Here is an 18,435-nt window from a genome sequence, read left to right as displayed (position 1 = left end):
GGATTTGGGCAATTTCTCATTTTTACCGCTGGGAGCGCCTTTGGGTCTGTATCGTGCAGTTTGATTGCTTCCTTTTTCCAGGAAATTCGCTGAAACTAAGCAAATAAGATAAATTCAAATGAACGTGATTAAAGTATATTTTCCTTAAAAGAAAAACATTCCGAGTTCTTCCATAGTAATGTACCCTATAGGGGCCCTTCAAATAACCGAGCAACCTCACCACCTCACCACCTGTAGCTGGGCTGGTGCTGCGTGGTTCCATGAAACACTGCTCCAGTTACATTTAATTCCGTTCTTTTCCCTGCTTATTACCTTCTTCTCCTAGCAAAAAAGGTAGCACAATCCAACGAGTGGCAGGGACCTAGCTGCTGTAGCCGGCAGCAGCCGCATGCACCCCGTTGCTGCCTAAGCACTGCCCTAGTCCTCGCTGCGGGTTTGCCTCCATGTCTGATTATTAGGGGCCGCTTTCATAGCGGAGAGAGCGTCGCGAGTGCCCCCACAAGAAGAAGCAGCCCTCCCGCTATCCTGCTAGTGTGAGCACGAAACACGTGGCAGCAGGTGCAAAAGCCGCCGCAGCAGCAGCATCGGAGGCAGCAGCACAACGAATAAGAGGAGCGAAGGCACAAGGAAGTACCGTCACCACAGCACGAGGGGCCCATATTAGCTCATAGGACACAGCAGCAGACATCTTATTTGCCACCTTGGCTATCCAGACCCTGCAGCATCAGTCAGCACGGACTGAAGTAGCATGCACCGGCTTCACTGAGTATTCCCAACAATTCTAGAAGATGCCGCGAGAGCTAATTACCATTCAGGTTGGCCAATGCGGCAACCAAATTGGGATGGAGTTCTGGAAGCAGCTGTGTGCAGAGCACGGCATTAGTCAGGTATGATGCGCATCTCGGTGTCTGTCTGCATGGGCAAGGCGACAGCAGCTGCCCTTACTGTGCTCGACAGCGGCTGCGTCTGAGAGCTGAGAGACCCTCTTTCTATCGCCTTGAAGGGGGGTGGTTCCTCGGACCTGTTGTTTCTTTCCCCGCGCTTCTGGCAGTGCAGAAAGCTGCGTCAAGTGTCTTTCTCGCCCTCTGGCTGTCCTCGTTTCCTCTGCATGCGCCTCTGTGTCGTAGCTTCACCTTCTGTCCACCCGTGTGCGTTGCTGCCTCCGCACTGCTGCTGCCGTCGGAGGGAAGGTCTCATGCCTTGGTGACGGCGTGGACAGGCCCCACAACTTGAACTGTTGCAGGGGGAAGGAGGGGGGGACGTGTTTACAACCATCCTGCTCTCAATGAGTTTGTGTGCAAATTGGAATTTCAGGAGGGCCTGTTGCAACCCGCCGCGATCGGCTCGGAAGACCGAAAAGATGTCTTCTTTTACCAAGCAGACGATGAACACTACATTCCTAGAGCTCTCCTCTTCGATCTTGAGCCTAGAGTAATCAACACCATCCAGGTGTGATAGCCATAGGGCCTCTATGAATCCGCTGCAGCTTCCCGGCATGATTTCCTTGCTACGCTTCGCGCTGCACCAGGAGCACACCTTCAAAGTGTCGCTGTTCGTGTGCACGGGGTTCGCAGACTTCCGAATACCGTCATCTCTACAATCCAGAGAACTTCTTTGTGTCTAAGGACGGAGGCGGTAGGGCCTTATCGCATGCGCACACGTATCCGGGCAAATTGCGAGAAACACGCAGCGGGAGATTATCAAAGAGGACCAGCCTGGTGAAAAAAAGGGCGTAGAAATTGGCAGTAAAGGAGACAGTATATATGTATGTATATATATATGTATATATATGTATATATATATATGTATATATATACGTATATAATGTGGCCTGGGGAAGGAGAACGGATTCCTAGTAGCGATAGAAGAACGGAGAGGAGGGGCATCAGGTGGATGTGTCTTGTATTTCGTGCCCTTGCATATGGGCAGAAAGCGGCAGTATAGCGAGGCGTCTCCAAAGGAGAGTTGTGGATAATATGCGTTTACGTAGAGGGCAAAGACTAGAGCATGTGGGGAAGGTCGAACAGAGGCATGCAAAGAGGCCCTACATTGCAGAGCAGCCGAAGGAGCTGGATGTGCCAGCGATCTGTGTTTGTATTTCTATTCCTCTCTCTCTCTATCTGTTTGGAGGTGTAATTTGGGGGTGTATGCGTCAGGCGACTCTATGGCTGCCTCCACGATGCGTATGCGCATGCGGTCATACGCTGCACAGAGGCTTCTTGCGCGTCCTCGTGACAGGCCTTGCATGCGCGCAAAAGTGAATGCGTGTCTTTAGGAGCGGGAAATAACTGGGGAAGCGGGTATGCCCAAGCGGCTAAGGTGGAGGAGGAACTGCTGGAAATGATCGATAGAGAAGCGGACGGCAGCGAGAGTTTGGAGGGATTTGTCCTCTGTCATTCCATCGTGCGTCTCCGCGTTTGAAGGTGGTTGAGATACATATACGCGTCTAGAGGGCAGTAAGAATCGTCAATCAAGGAGGAAGGGGTTGCCGTTTCTGCTTTCGCTGCATTGTGAATGCGTGTCGCTTCCTGAGGATGCTTACAGGCTGGAGGAACTGGCTCAGGGATGGGGTCGTACTTGTTGGAGTTGCTTGGCGATCGGTATGGCTCGAAGCTTGTGCAGAACTTCTCGGTTTTTCCAGTCCTGGGAGAAGCAGCTAGCGATGTGGTGGTGCAGCCGTACAACGCGCTGCTGACACTCAAGAGGCTTTGTCTCCAGACCGATGCCGTTGTTGTACTGGATAATCACGCGGTCCACAGAGTTGCCGTTGACAGGCTCAGACTCCCGAATCCTAGCTTCCAGCAGACGAATGCTCTCGTACGCCACTCCTAAGTCATGAGCCCTTATTTGCTTTCTAGCCGCACGCGTCTGCGTGTCTGCACGCGTGCAGGCCGCTATTTTGCACACACCTGGGGCTGTCTATACAGTATGCGCATGCATATGCGCAGTAGACGCATGCGCAGCAGCGCTCCGTTGTTGCCTTCAAGTCCATACATGCGGAGGCAGACAGAGAGACGGGCAGCAAGGGCTTGAGGCGCGGATTTGTGTGTGTCTTGGCTCGCGGGTGTATCCTCCAGTAGCTCCTTTGCATGAAAGTTGTTCGCTTCGATCTGCATGCGCGTCCGTCTTGGTGCGTCGACTCGCCTCTAAATTCGTCTTATAATACTCTCCCTGCATATTCTTCCGTCACACTTTGTCGGTTGCTGCTCCTCTCAGATTTCTACCGTCATGTCCGCCTGCACAGCGACGCTGCGCTATCCGTCTTCTCTATCCTCCAGCCTACTGTCGTTGCTTTCTTGCCTGGTTCCAGTACCCCGCTGCCACTTCCTCATGTGCGGGTACACCCCAATGACCCTCGAGCGCTGCGTTTCCGCCGTCCAAAAGACTACAGTGATGGATATTATGCGGCGACTCACGCAATCTAAGAACGTCATGGTGAGGGATGGATGCGACTTCATGAGCAAGACCCCCGAATACTTGCAGAATAGCCACCCGGCAACTGTTTGTTTTGAGCCATCATGCATGTGCACGTACATCTTCATGCATTCTTCCCGTAATACTGCATCTACACATGGCTTCTAAGTCCCTTCACAAGGGAAGAAGAGGTGGAGGGGGAGAAGGGTCGCAGCCCATGAAACAGAGGGTTCTACTGACTGCGTCTGGCCGGATCACCCCATGAGAGATCTTTCTGTTAGCTGACAGCCAGCCACGGATGCGGGAGGAGAAAGGATTGCCGATATATCGCCATGCGAAGGGTGCACGCGTGCATTTATGGACTTGTTTCTGGTGGGGTCGTTGCCCAGGTGTCAACTTCTCTCCGTCGCGGTCTGTACATGTCTCTCTTGAACATCATACGCGGAGAAGCAGATCCGATGCAGGTAAAGACAATGTTGCTGGTGCTCCTCTAGGTGGTGTCCTCTTGCATGTGTTTTCTCGGTCGATACACAGCTGCTGTCGGGGGAGGAGGAGGCGGAGGGAGGGAGGGAAAGCGCTGCTGCTGCTGCAGCAAACCACTTTGCTCTACCCATCAGCTGAATGTCATGTTGCCTTCTATGCCGATGCCTCCCTGATGTTGCCGCAGGTGCACAAGAGCTTGCAGCGTATCCGCGAACGTCAGCTGCTGCAGTTCATTCGTTGGGCTCCGGCATCTCCCCAGGTGGTCCTTGCGCGAGCTTCGCCATTCAGCCCTCAAAAGCACAAATGTGCTGGTCTTATGCTCGCCAACCACACTGCAATCACAACGGTAGGCTCTGCCTCCCCGTGTTTTTAACGACTCTTGGATCAAGCTGCCAAAAAAAGCAGAGCTTTTGCCAACGCCAGTCCTACTGTAGCGGTATCCCTTCATATCTATATACATCTATATATGTATATCATATAGACTTGCGCGAGTTGCTCTCTCGAGGAAGCCACCCACGAAACAGTGTCATCCCCGTGTCTTGCGGCTGCTGCTGCTGCTGCCGCTGTTGCTGTTGCAGCTATTCGAGCGCTGCGTGGTGCAGTATGATCGTCTCTACAAACGAAAGGCCTTTCTGGATAACTACAAGTAAGCCTGCTCCTGCTAGTTCTCTTACTGCACCTGGAGCTCGTCGTTTCCGGTGCAGCAGCCACAAGAGCAGCCAATGCGATCTCGTGCTGTGTATCGCTGCAGACGGCAGCCCATGTTTAGCAGCGCCGACGGCCTAGGAGATTTCTCAGAGATGGAAGACTCAAAGTCAGTAGTCAAACACACTTCCAGGCTAAGGGGCTGTGCTGGAATCCATGGATACCGCTTTTGCGTCGTGGGTTGCTGAGAGTTCTGCGACAACTGCAAGTATTAAATGGCTGCGGCTGCGACTATCCGCGGTGTATGCACAGGGAACACGTCTTGAGTTTGGTTGAGGAATATCGCCAAGCGGAGACTGACGACTTTCTCAGTTTTGGCGGTAAGAACTGGCGTTGCTGTGCTGATTCTGCTGCTGCCTCTGATACTCTTGCTGCTGTCGCCGCTGTGGCTTCTCTGTGAATGGTGTGGCTGCATGCAGATACCCTCAAACCTCTGCCCTTTAGCTTCTTGTCTGCTTCTGTGCGCTTTCCATCGCGCATCCTTGTATGTGTGGCTCTCGTGGCATGCATGCAGGCTCGTGCCCGATATAATCTCAGAGGTAGCTGCAGCGGCAACTGTGCCTCCACCACTCATTAGGACTGCCCGCTGTACTGATAGCGGCAGTGGCAGCAGCGAGGGGATGCAGTGCGCCTCTACATGGCTGCTCTTCCAATGCGTGGTATTGGCGAAAGCCCCACAGATGGTCGGCTTAAAGGCACGTTCTCTTTGCCCAACTGCGGGGAACATAATGCCTCGCCGTTTCGTCTCTGCATGCTAAATTTGCTTTGCGCATCTTTCTACCTCCCTCTCAGCATCAGACTAACCGACTCTAAGGTCAATTTCTTTGTCACAAAGGCTCTATATCAGGTTTCTCCTCTCTTCATGACTCCCTGGTCTAACCTGCGCCGCCTTACGATTGTAGTGCATGCGCCGCACCCGTCACGTTTAACCCCCTATGTCGAGGTCTCACAACACGTATCACCAAGGATCACACTTTCAAAAAGGCGTATGTTGTAGTCCACAAAGCTACAGTCTTAACCGCAGTCACTAACAAAGTAAAAGCAGTACTGTGCCCTCCTGCAACAGCGGAGGCAGTGGCCATTTGCTAGAGCGCCAAGGCACAACACGGCACTGGTGGTTTAAGCAGCCACAGCCACATTTTTCGATGGCTTTGTTACGTACTGGCTCTTTGACGTGGCTGCTGTGTATTCTATTTGCTGCATTGACGGGCCCCCTCATCAAAAGAACGAACGCTGGGAGCATACGCACAAAGGTCGTATATGCAACTACGCATCAAGGCTCTGAGTGCCTGAATGGTACAGAGATGCCCGCACACGCTAATTGCCTAGCATTCTATTCGCATGTCAGATATAGCGGACAAAGCTACACTTGAGTTTTCCCCCCCAGATATATAACGTAATTGGGAATTAGTGAAGAGTTGACTAGCACATTCGGCCCTTTCGTATATCGACCTTATTGGGGATTAGGGGAAGCTCAATAAAATACACGCCATATTTTTCACATGCGCGGAATTGCCATATGCAACTGCGGATGATTGATTGGAGTGGTTTACAGGTGCAGCAACGTGCATCAAAGGTATCCCTTTCCCCTCATCTCGGGGTCCATGAGGCATGTGGGCACGCAGTCAGGAGAGCCCTCTTCGAATAGCGCGTTATAAACTTCTATCAAACTATCCCTCTTCGAATAGCGCGTTATAAACTTCTATCAAACTATCTCTAGGTCTAGAAGTAAGCGTACCCGTACGGATACCTAAAATGGAGTGCTACCTTTGTCAGCACCGCATGGTTTGATGCAGCTGTTCCCCTTTCATCTAGTTGTTGTAAATGCATTGTGGGTTCATATTTCGTACAATAGTGGTTTGGCATCACCCTAGTAAATTGTGAAAATTCAATGATCTGCGGTTATCTGGCAAGATTTTGATAGAAGTACCTCCTGGAGACGGAAGCTGACACGGGCGTAACTTTGGTGGGGTGGTGGAAACCGACAAGGGAGTTTATGTCAACGCAGTTGCTCCACAGCTGCTAAGAAGAGGCGCTTTTTCAGCCGATAAAATGCTATTAATGCTCTCTTGGCTATGCAGACCAGAAAAGTATGATGGACCTAGCCACGGTCATCTACTCGAAGATTTCACTGGCCAGTTCGAAAATTACCTCGCTGTTTACCCCCGAGATAAAAAGAAGCACGTGTTTCTTGCGGCATCCTCATCTAAGGAAAAGGCGCTTCAGCGGTGGCTCTCTCCAAGCACAAAAAGTCCTGTGCCGGCAGGGCTTACTACAGCTGAAGCTTTTACACGCGCCCTCAAACTTTGGTGCGTGCAGCGATCAGCTAAACAGAAAAAGTTGCGAAAATTTAGGAAGCTGCAGCGATGCAATATAGAAAAAACTGATATATCAACAAACATGAAACTTTGGCTTGCAGAAGCCCCAGCATGGACGAACGGCGTCTTCATTGGTGGTTTATCTGGGATCTAAGCGAAGTGTCATTTTAGTGGTGACAGTTTGGGTAGCGACTCAGCGAGTAAACAATGACAGGCAGGGCTTCCGCATCTGATGGATCACTTGAGGTTGTAGGAACAACTGAGCAGAAGTCCCACGTCTTCGGCTGAACAAAAGTGGCAAGTTTAGATCTATGACCAATGCATGTCGGGGCTGTGTCTTCCGGGCCTGGCAAGCGGCACCCTCTCTCTCGATGAGGCACCAGACAGGCCCCTACCAATGCACTTGCTTATACTGTGAGCAGTTTGGCCACATACTCCACAATTTCAAGTTTATACGAAAAGCCAACGAGCTTGGACAACGCGACTAGGCCTAGCAAAAGCAGGCTTCTTGGGGAGGACAGACGGTGCGTCAGGGAAACGGCAAGCCCCTCACTTTGGCTGCGGCGAAATGAAGAGGGCCACAGAGGACAGAGCCTCAGTTGGAGACCGACAAAGTCAATTCTGTGGAAACGCTTTAGAGAACCGTAGCCTATTGGGACAGTGTGTCACCCAACGCTGTGTCACTAACATTGGTAGGGAAAACTGAAGCTCATAAAGGCATGATTGCAAGGCGACCGATAAGCGTCCTCGATGAGGCATCGCCTGCATTGTCCAGGTCATTGACTGCGTTGTCTCAAGATTACTCAGGGAAGCACCAATCCCAGTACTCCCCGAAAAGAAATCTCGTCCTTCAATTTTGAACTAACTAAACCCCGTAACGTCCTTTTGGGTGCGTACAAATGAAGACTACGCTTTAGCCAGTGAATTTCACCGCATCTCAATCAATTTCCGTAGCCAGAACACGAAGTCCCCAAAACACAACTATTCCCATGAAGAATATACACTAGTGTGCCTTTACACTCACTGCTTCTTCCGCAACAGCAGAAGGGAACACCGTAGGTGCGCCAGGTGCTCTTAAATGTTTTGCTTAAAGACAAAGGCGTCACTCATTGTAGGCAGTCATTCATCCCTTCTTGATAGGCGCATATAACTCCTGACTGGGAGGTCTCTGTAGTCCAAGTCGGATACCAAGAGGCTCGAAGGGTGTACAAACATTCTCGAAGTTGCGAATGCTAATGTGAAACGTCGTCTGGCGCCCGTTACCAAAGTGAATAGAGAATTGTAAAAGAGCGTCCGTGAGGCAAATGTCGAGTAGACTGTTCATCCAAGTTTAACAAAAGTACTTTGTCATTAGAAGGCATCGGGAACTTTTGCGTCGCAGTAGGTTCGTCCAGACGCTGGAAGTAAGGACAGGTGCGCCACATCTTGCCCTGTTTTGACTGGAGCATTGGTTTATGCTCGAAGCTTCTGACGATTTCTACACCCTGCCTTCTCGACACAAAGCATGCACGTGGCATTCAATCCCTTCTCCGCTCTGTTAGGGCTTTCGACGCCACAAAATGCTGCTTGATGCCGGGCCAAGTATTATATCAATACATTGTGCTGAACGGCCAGTAGATGGTCAGCCTTCCGGAAGCTCCTCATTATTTAGCACATCTGCGAACTCCTCCTTTAAACCTATCCAGCCTTGCTTTTCCTCGATTGCATGCCCAATCGAAGTCCCAATAACCAACAGGTTGCACGGCCATCAAGAAGGCCTGAATGCTCGGAAGCCCCTTCTCCCACTGCGCTGCTGAGCCACCCTCACGAAGACCGCCTCATCTGGTAGGGGCACCGTTTGCAGCTCGATCACCGCAAATGAAATATTTGCTGTTGAAGACATCCTAGCTTGGTTAACCCTAGAGCTTTCAAGCAAACTAACCATCACACTGCACAGCTGTGCTTGCATATGCGCTTTCCATTGGGCTAACCATGGCACACCTAGGGTCATACCATAGTGCACGGATTCAGCATAGAGGTCACCAGGCATCCTGATAGGACCCAGTTCTGATGTGAAGATATGTTATGCTGCCATGGCATTGCCACTAACCGTTCTATCCCCCGTCGGAAAACCGAAGTCTTAGGGACTGCACTAGCTAGTGAGCAGGCAGAGAGCACTTTTGCGCCATCGACTCATACGACGACAGATCCACTTCACATCCAAAGCTAAGCTACTCGAGGAAGTCTTGAGTATCAATGTGAGTATCTGTTATCGCAGAGCTGACTCCTGGTGGGTCTCCAACTGCTGCCCTATTCTCTATAGCCCTCTTCATTGCCCCGCTGCAGCTTCCTAAATTTTTGCAACTTTTTCTGTTGAGCTGATCGCTGCATGCACCAAAGTTTGAGGGCGTGTGTGAAAGCTTTAGCTGCAATAAGGCCCTGCAGGCACAGGACTTTCTGTGCGTGGAGAGAGCCACCGTTGAAGCGCTGTTTCCTTAGATGACCATGCCGCAAGAAACACGTGCTTCTCTCTATCTCGGGGTTTAAAAGCGAGATATATTTTAAACTCGCTGATGGGATCTTCGTCTTGTCATACTTTTTGCGCCGGCGCAGATTCATCAGAGCACTATTACCCTTTTCTTTACTGACAAATTATTGTGCTTCACTAACTGCGGAGCCGGAGCGTCCATAACAGCATGCCGGCTGGACTCTACCGAGCCAACAAGCGATGTGTTCCCGTCTACTTGCACTTAAGACCGATTGTTGCCGAATAAAGTCGGACTAATGACCACTGACCCGACATGATCGAAGCCAGCCAAATGATGTGGGAAAGCCCGATATTCCAATGTATCCATAGCTAGTGGATGAGGAGGGAAATTCCTGCGAAGACGATGAGGTGCAACTACTCTTATGGTCTGTTTAAACTCTCCGTAAGGAGACACCTAACTTTAAAGTCAATACACACTCTACAGAGCAGTAAAACTTTCACTAATATTGCGTCTTGTATCGAGTTAGCAGTACTCTGAAGCGAACATCGTTTCCAAGCACATGAACCGATGGGTTAAATCCTTACTAATTATAATGTAGCTAATTCAGTAAAAGGTGATTAAGTGTAGCTTCCCCCGCTACAACCGTAGCATGGCCGGCAATCATCTAAACGTGTATGCAAATTTATAGGCATTCCTCGAAAAGTGCTCCTTCTCCTCATCTTGGACTAGGAGGGATGGGGCTTAGGGGGGGCCAGGGTCAAAGTCATTGCATCTCATTAGCCACACACAAATGCCTTCAGAAACCGCAAAGGGGCATTGCAACCAGCCTGGTAGTAAGGAGTTACTTTGATCCACAACAAGCAAAATACACCAACAGACAAGGCAACAAATGAATTATGCGGTGAGCAGTAATTATCTATAGGACTTTCTACCGGAAACTGAGTTACGTGGAGCTTTCTTCGCTTTAGGTCTACTCTTGTCCGAGCAAAACAGTGAGCCTACAGACCGCGGAATATTAGCTAAATGAAATGCCATACAGCCTCGTCATAGGCTATTTAAGCCATCACCCACTAGGTTCATTAATTACTTCGTCAGTGGTCGCTGTCTTGTGGATATTCCCTACGGACGGAGAACGATGTCGGCGCTGGAGGGCACAAGCCTCTGGCAACAGCAGTAAGAGCACAGGAAGCAGTAATTACCAACAAGATTTGGACCGAGACCAGACAAATTTTGAACTCTCTAATTTTATTTGTCACTATATAGTGCTGCTGCGAATGCTGCACGCCTTCTAGCTACTGGTTGGCATCAGTAGAAGCTCCAAAACTGTATGACAGCAGACAGCCCCAGCTACTTGGTACTCCCAATGTCTCAGTCCAGCGGCAGCGACTTTTACTGAATTGACTTACAGGCAAGAAAGGATTACAATGCGCCCGATGGGTCTGTCTCTTTCTGCAAGAGAGGAAAGGAGCGGCTGCTCTTGAGTCGGTGTCACGCTGAATAAAGCAGTAACCGGAGCTGAAAGCGCACGACCCTCAAGAATTTCATGAGGCAACACACATATGTACGGCCTCTGCGTCGTCAGAAACACGAGCACGGGCAACAGCAGTTTCTCCAGCAACCGCCGCAGCAGCAGCTGCCGCAGTCGCAGCAGAAATAACTATATTGCTAAGGGGGGCATCAACCGTTTCTTGTATGGCGATGGACTCCTACGGCGCAGAATCATACGGCGCCGCCAGTGCAGAAGACACACTCGCATGCACGACGGTAGCAGCAGGGCATGTGTCAACTGCGGAAGCAGCAGAACCATCCAGCCTAGCAGCGCCAGCAACGCGAGGCGATGTAGTGACGGCCACAGAGACCACAGTACATCCAAAAAGCAGCGGGTGTGGCTCAAGCTTTGAGCTGGCGACACCACTAGATAAAACTGGAGCACAAGCTCCAGCAACAGTCGATGCAGAGGCACAAGCAGCAGCAACAGTCAATGCAGAAGCACAGGCTCCAGCGACAGTCGATGCAGAAGCACAAGCAGCAGCAACATCTGCAGCGGAACCGCCAACCCCACCAGCGACAACAGCCGATAATAGGAGTTCTTCCGGTGAATGCTCGTCAAAGGAGGCGAGTGCCTTCGTCAATGTATTGTGAGTTGAATCCTGTATTCATCCGTGCATCATCGAGTCTCTTCCTCGGTAACTCCTGCGCGCGATTGGCTGCATGTCGGTAACTGTGCTGCTCCCCTTGTAGCCCCTTCCCTATTTCTCACTCTGTTGTGGCGTATCTCCCGTAATGCGTATACTTTCATGTCTCTCGTGGAATCGACAATACCAACGTGTGTCTCCCCCCGTTCTCCTTATCGTTTGCGTATCAGACAGCACGACCTGAATGCCGCAATCCAGCGCGTAGAGGCTGGTCGGCTGCTTCTGGAGAGGCTGCGTGCGGCTCTTTTGCAGCAAGCGGCAGCTGCATCCGCTTTTGCAGTGTCCCTTAACGCTGCAGCAGATGTTTTGAAGCCACATGCCACCGAGTCACAGTAAGATACAGAGACAGTAAACGTACAGCGAGGCGCGCAGATGAACTCGCAGGCCGATAGGCAACACAAGGCACATCCCTACTCAATCACCGCAGGGAGCGGGCCCGAGCAGTCACACACAGCTAGCTAGTGAGAGGCAATGAATGAAACGAAAAAGAGAAAGCCTGAGCAGATACAGCCAGCATAAATGTACCTATTGGTTCACAAGTAAATGCATCTCAATTGCGTCTTCGCGTCGTTTGGCTCTGCAGAACATGCGCTGCGGCCGTGCAGAGCTACCGATGCTTGTTGGGAAATTCCGCAGCTCAAGCTAAGGAAATGTCGGATGCTCTAAGGCGCGACGTCGTGGCCTCTACCCTTGATAGGACGATTGAAAATCATGCGCAAGTTCTCAATCAGGTACCAGGAAGCTGCCAATGCCGCTGCCTCTGATATATATATGTCTCTGCATCCAGCTGTGCATGTATGAACTCCGCAGAGCATTTGTTCCTTTAGTGGGGATGTGGATAGGTGGGATTCACACGAGGGCTCCCTGTGCGCATGCTTAAAGGGGTGGACTGCCCTCTCTCGCATTTTCTCGCACTCACGCATACACATGGAAGGCAAAAAGGCATGCGAACCGGTGGTAGCCATCCGGTGATGAGTCTATGACACCCCCATGTAACGGCATTTGAGCTGTTTTCCCCTCCTGCTCCTTAATCGGCATCACGATGGCAGTGTTCCTCGCATATCATTGATTGCAGCGGCGGCTGCTGCGCTTGATGGCGATGGTGTTCCTGCTATATATACATGTATCTCGTCTGGACTGTGATTGCCGTTGCTGCGCAGCTGAAACTAGATGCCGCAGAGATTCAAAGGCGAAACCATGTGGCCGCCATGGAGCATCAGCGGGTAAAGCGTATAGCAGCCAGAGAAGCATTGAGGCACATCGGAAAAACAGCGCTGCCAGTTCTGATGACGTCATCAGCCTCTCACCTTCCCAGTGTGAAGTGTATGAACTTGTCTGCTTGTATGCGTAGGCAATGGAACACTACCTCCGTTGCAGCAAAATGGCTGTTGCAGCAGCGGAAACAGCACAGGCTTCACAGTCTCTGCTGCCCTCCACCAAGACAGAGTTGGCGCTGCAGTGAGTCCGAGCGAGATTTTGTCGTCTCATGGCTGCTATCGTTATGCTCCGCATCCTCCCCCTGCTGACACTGCAATAGAATGGCTGTTGCTGCTGGACCAGAGGTGTCTAAAGCTGCTGCGGTCACTCTGGTGGCCGCTTGTAGTTCTGATGTGGGTAATGCATTGGTTCCTTGTTTGCATTGCAGGTGTATTCGGCTTTGTGTAGAGGCTCGACAGGCGGAGGAAGCGTATGCTGCCTCGGTCGAGGTTCGAACGCACCACATCTCTGCCTGCTTTCCTAGAAATTTGTGTATTCATGAATACGCATGTTTATGTCTGCATCTGTTTCTGCTGCATTTTCTCGCGTGTCTACCTCTGCGTCACCATCGTGTCTCCTTCTTGGTTGCTTTAAGCTGCTTTAGTTCCTTGACTTTTCCTTGTAGTTTGACTTGTGCTCGTACCGTTTACTCCCCAACGTGCCCCCCACCACTTTGACAGAGAATGGTTGTTCTTGTTCGCTTCTTTCGTTACTGCTTGTGCTCACTCCAATGTAGCTTTCTGGGAGGCGTTTTTTGGTGTTTTGGTGTTGCTGCATGTTTCAGCGATTAGAGTCCTTCTGCTCACTCAGTCATTGCTTCCTCCAGTGTTCTGCGACTAATGCTGCTGCAGAAGATGCAGCACCGCAGCAAGTTATCGCGCGAGAGAGTGCAGGGCATTGTACGCTGCTTAGAAGAGATGGACCTAAAGCGCATGCACTGCCTCAGAGATGCATTGACGAGAGCTGGGGTTTTTGTGGCAGCGAACCTTAGACACATGCAGTACGACTTGGAACGGTCCATCCAAGTGAGGGGATGCGCAAGGCTTTGTGTCACAGTTTTTGAGCTCTCTAGAATTCTCGCCGTGGATGCCCGCCCACCTTTCATTGTGGTGACAACTAGCGTCGTTTTCCCTTGTGCTATTTTATTATGCTCAGCACACTGCAGTTCTGTAGCAGCTTCTGCTGTTGATTTTTAGCATGCGTGTACACATCTTTGAGTGTGTGGTCATTGCTACCACTGATGGCCCTGCTGCAGGCGGTGGAAGCTGTCGATCCCAAGGCTGACTTGCAAGAGTTTATTGATGGGAGAATTTCGCAGACGCCTTCGAGTGTTTCCCCCCCAACAGTGGTTAGCCTTGGCTGTTGTGTCTCGCTAGTTACGGCTGCGTTCTTTGCCACTGTCACAGTGCCCCGTACTGCTGGTGGTACGCTGCTTTGTCGTTTGGGGGTTTTACGCTTTCTGAATAATTTTTGTGCGCATGTCGGTTGGTGCTACAACGTGTGTCGCTGATTAGTAGTAGCTACTGCTGCTGGTGCTGTCGTTGCTGCCTCTGCTGCTCTTGCTGGTGTACCCACTGCTTTTGTGCTCCTTCAGCTCGTGGTTTCACTGTTTCACACACTTCTGCGACTGTCGTTTCAGGAAAAATGGACTGTATTGGAGTCAATCTACGGAGATAGCCTCCAGCCAGTAGTCTGCAATAGCATCACCAGCCGCAAGAGCTCAGGCAGTACCACATCTCTGACTTCTGCCACCAGTGTAGCCCGGCAGCTCCTGCAAAAGTCTCATCTCCAAAGGGTCGTCCAGTCTGCTGCAGTAGGCTCCAGCAGCGACAAAAAACGGCTCCACTAATGCTGTGGATCTCCTTGATACTGCCCACGTCACCTTCCCAAGCAACACTACCTGTTCCTGTTCCTTCCCCTGGAGAATAGCGTATCGTGCTGCATGCGCTGCTATGTTTCCGATTCTTTGAGGAGACGTAAGCCTGTTGCTTTGCTTGCAAGGACCTCTTGCTGCGGTAAATGTTCTGTGCTGGATTTCCCACTGCAGAGTTTGGCTGTTTATACTCTAGGCGCAGCAGACACGTCAGTAGTCGAGTCGACAGAACGCCAAAGCAACGCCGCAACGGCAATTTCTTCGGTCATTCCCAGTCCACCGGATCCCGCTGTCTTAGAGCGCTTGAATGATGAATACTCTGGGTAAGATACCGCTGCTGCTGGTGCTGGTAGTTGTTGTTGGCACTGTTCAAGATGCCATCAAGCCCTTTGAGGTGAACTGCAATGTCTGTCTTTTCGCAGTTTTATAGAGGCACTGTGGGCCTCCGTTACAAGGACGTCTGCAGGTTCAGTGGTTCTGCCGGCTGCAGCGTGCAGTTTGCTGCAGAAAAAGATGCCACAGTTGCAGGAAGATCTGACTTCCTCTCTTCACAGAGATGTCTTTCTATCGTGTCTTGTAGCAACGAAGAGAAAGAAGGCCAAAGAAGCACCGGACAGACAAGCCCTGCTGCCCTCCATGTAGGCCATTGTTGCGCATGCTGCTGATCTTACTTTTGCAGCTGTCACCAACATCGTGTAGAATGTTGCCCTGGGGAGTACATCTGTTGCCTTATTCGTCTTTGTCGGCTTTTATAATAGTGGTGCTGCTGGTGCCTCTGCCTGAGCGTGCTGTTCCGTGCATCGTTATCCCCACCTGCGTCTATTGCTACTGCTTTCGACTGAGCCTGGTGCTCCGGGAAGTGCAAAGCGACTTGGAGAAAATCACTGCTGCGGTGGCTCCTCAGGCTTCAACTGCGGCTGTTGGGAGTATGTTGCGATTGGCTCTTGACAGCGGCGGACGCGCAGCTTGATGCGTGGGCCGGTAGGCAGCTTCTGCTGCTTGCAGTTGAAATTGCCGCCCCTGGCACTGCAGAAGAGGATCCGCAGCAGCAACAGCAATGGAACTGGTTGGAAGCTTTGCAGGAGCAACGACGTATGGGAAACAGCCCACTTGATCCATTGTGTAAGAGGCCAGAAGCAGACGAGCGAGAACAGGAAGCTCTGCCTTACAGCAGTAGCTGCAACAGCAGAACATCCCCCGCGGATACGGGGGGGCCCACAGGACCGTCTTCTCTCGCAGTTCGGTGGTCGTTACACGTAAGGGTCTCAAGCTGCTGCTGGTATAGGCCTCTCTTTGGTGCAGTTGCTGCTGGACCTGGTGTTGGTAGACTGCTCTTTGCCACAGTTCAAAAGTAAATTACTGATTCCCCCTATGTGTATGGTAGCGGTGCTGCGCAGCGTTGTGTGTATCACCATCGCTACTGGAACCGTGTGACCTTTTGGGAGGAGGCCCTGACCATTACCGTTAGCGAGGAGCTACAGAGGCAGAAGGTGGGAGTCGAACACTAATTTGGTCCCACCACAAATACATGCGGAGGGTGGTTGCACAAAATCTGGATGTCTCGATACATGCGTCTGTGTAGCTGCACGCGCGTACGCCTAACAAATTCAGTAGGAACAGTGCAAACATAGGGGTAACTCCACCAATGCAATTGGAGACAAGCAGAGCTCTCGTAGCTGGGGGCCGCCGTGCATGTATCTGTGGGGGATTCGTCGTCACCCTGCATATGCGAATGCATGCGTTTCAGCTGTCTGAGAAGTGGCAGGCAGCCGGGACCGAGGCACTGCAGCGGCAGGATAGGCTTTTTCGAGACAAAAATCCGTGCTGTAGTAGCCTGCCTTCCTTTGGCTCGTTTATGGCCCTTTATGGCATTGCGGAAGAACAGGTGCAATCTTTGTTGTTGTCAGTGTCTAGGCACCTCAATCTCGATGAACAGACTCGCGAAATGCTGCTACACGGCGTCACGGATGTTGCTGGCGTGCAAAGTACAAACTCTGGAGGCATCCTCGAGTGGCAACAAAAGCAGTAAAAGCAACAGCAGCAGGCTAGCCACTAATGCTTTTCTTAAACGCATTACCAGCAAGCTTTGGTCGTGTTGCCTGATCCGTTGAAACCCTGGCCTCCACGCCTGATATTGCTTATTCAATAAATTCCACTTTTCCAGTTGTGCAGCCTAAGCAGATGCAGAAACACGTGCAGCAGCATCATGAAATGGCGAAGCAAGGGAATAGGCTAGCCCATCTGAATTTAACTGATTTGTCTCTTCAAAGCCTTGATCGGATGCCACCGCCTTTACTAGAACCTTTTAAAACCGGAGCTGGATTAGGGAGTGTGGGTACGCAATGAATTATAGTGAGGGCCTGCAAACTAGATTTATAAGGCCGTCCATTGCTGAAGGTTCATGCAACTTTTTCGCCAACCTGGCTACAGGGTAGCCTTCTTTTGTGTGGAGGTCTGACCGTGCGCTGTCTGCCGCTCATTGAATTCTGATTTTGCAGTCTTGCGCCAATGGATTGCCGGTTTTTGTCAGTATGGTAGGGAGCAGAAAACCGGCAGAAAAAGGGCGGCGACAGGAGGCATGCTGTGGAGAATTTATGTGCACAAGGAGACTTCCGACCTTCAAAGCGATAAACGAGATGCATTTAAAGAGCGTCCATATTGTAAAAAATGCAGTTCGTATTACTGTTTGCCAAGATCTAACGAACATGAGATTGTGTACGCGTCACTTCTATCAACTGCACGCTGGGGAGGTAGCACGACACTCCTGCTAGGACGTGGCCCAACGATTGCAACGTCGAAGTGGCTGCTGTTCCCATAGGAGGCTAACCGTTTGAATCTAATGGCTTCACCTTTGTCAACAATTGGCATATAGGCACCTCAAGTTATCGGCTCAGGTGCATAAGAGGATCGCAGAAAGCGTCAACCGCGATAGCACACACAGCAAATTGCAATGGATAAAGAAAATAAGAGATACATTTTTGTAAATGTCTGTAAGCACTAATGCGGTTTCATCTAAGCCTTTATGCCCTTATAAATTATTACTGTGGACCCTACACCTTTCAATCTACCCAGATTTGTCCTAATGTGGGTACTTCTCCTATACAAGCAGCACAAAAAGAATTTTGGAACAAAACCTTCGAATGCGGTATCTCGAAGCATAATTGCTTGCACAGTCCTCGGTGCACATTTCCCTGCACTCGTTGAACGCAGGGCAGTTGCGCCTAAAATGAATGGAATCCAGTTCCTAATTCCATTTTACGATCAAGGGCAGCGGGCCAGTGACGTGGGAGGGGCGCAAGCGATTTATAGAGGACCCAAGCGGTCTCGTTTTATACCTTCGTGAAGCGAATTAAAATAAGCAAACATCTCTGTTCCGTAGAGTGCAGACAAACAGGATTTGACCATAGTGAACACTGGTGGAGAGACACCTTTCGAGCACACGGATATTTATGAAGAACTGAAATCATGGGCAAGCCTAGAGCTTCGAGCTCTCCTACTTTCTAACACAAATGAATAATGACCTGTTAAGAATTGAACAGACGGCAAAAACGTATGGAGCACTAAGATCGTGTACTATCTTAAATTAGTCGATATAGTTCTGTGAAGAAATCAAAATAGCAAAATACCAGGAAGCATCCTGCTCCTGCATCTTTTGAACGAATCGATGTAGGCCTTGCTCTTAATTGAATGGCAGCATTGATGATATTCGGTTTCCGTCATTC

General features: G+C 50.7%; 2 protein-coding genes across 2 annotated transcripts; both read left to right on the top strand.

The window, feature by feature from the left end:
• Nucleotides 1–788: 788 nt before the first annotated feature.
• LOC34624300 (tubulin gamma chain) lies at nucleotides 789–5,405 on the top strand. The gene is made up of 13 exons (XM_026335331.1): nucleotides 789–887; nucleotides 1,315–1,449; nucleotides 1,575–1,635; nucleotides 2,276–2,403; nucleotides 2,545–2,817; nucleotides 3,385–3,435; nucleotides 3,804–3,878; nucleotides 4,082–4,243; nucleotides 4,500–4,543; nucleotides 4,649–4,711; nucleotides 4,855–4,922; nucleotides 5,140–5,214; nucleotides 5,395–5,405. The coding sequence occupies exons 1-13, from the start codon at nucleotides 789–791 to the stop codon at nucleotides 5,403–5,405; spliced, it is 1,245 nt and encodes a 414-aa protein (XP_026191116.1).
• A 5,681-nt stretch (nucleotides 5,406–11,086) lies between these two features.
• LOC34622086 lies at nucleotides 11,087–17,531 on the top strand. The gene is made up of 17 exons (XM_026335330.1): nucleotides 11,087–11,335; nucleotides 11,758–11,915; nucleotides 12,167–12,314; nucleotides 12,711–12,806; nucleotides 12,935–13,041; nucleotides 13,229–13,289; nucleotides 13,692–13,865; nucleotides 14,096–14,188; nucleotides 14,480–14,653; nucleotides 14,888–15,036; nucleotides 15,136–15,351; nucleotides 15,618–15,969; nucleotides 16,111–16,203; nucleotides 16,461–16,682; nucleotides 16,714–16,770; nucleotides 16,886–17,048; nucleotides 17,212–17,531. Exons 1-17 carry the CDS (start codon nucleotides 11,087–11,089, stop codon nucleotides 17,529–17,531), a joined length of 2,832 nt encoding a protein of 943 aa, XP_026191115.1.
• Nucleotides 17,532–18,435: the final 904 nt, after the last annotated feature.

Source organism: Cyclospora cayetanensis, unplaced genomic scaffold (genome assembly GCF_002999335.1).
Source record: "Cyclospora cayetanensis isolate NF1_C8 unplaced genomic scaffold, CcayRef3 CcayRef3_contig_66, whole genome shotgun sequence".
NCBI lineage: Eukaryota > Apicomplexa > Conoidasida > Eucoccidiorida > Eimeriidae > Cyclospora > Cyclospora cayetanensis.
Note: the sequence above shows the minus strand (reverse complement) of the source record. Positions and strands in the feature narration are given on the sequence as shown.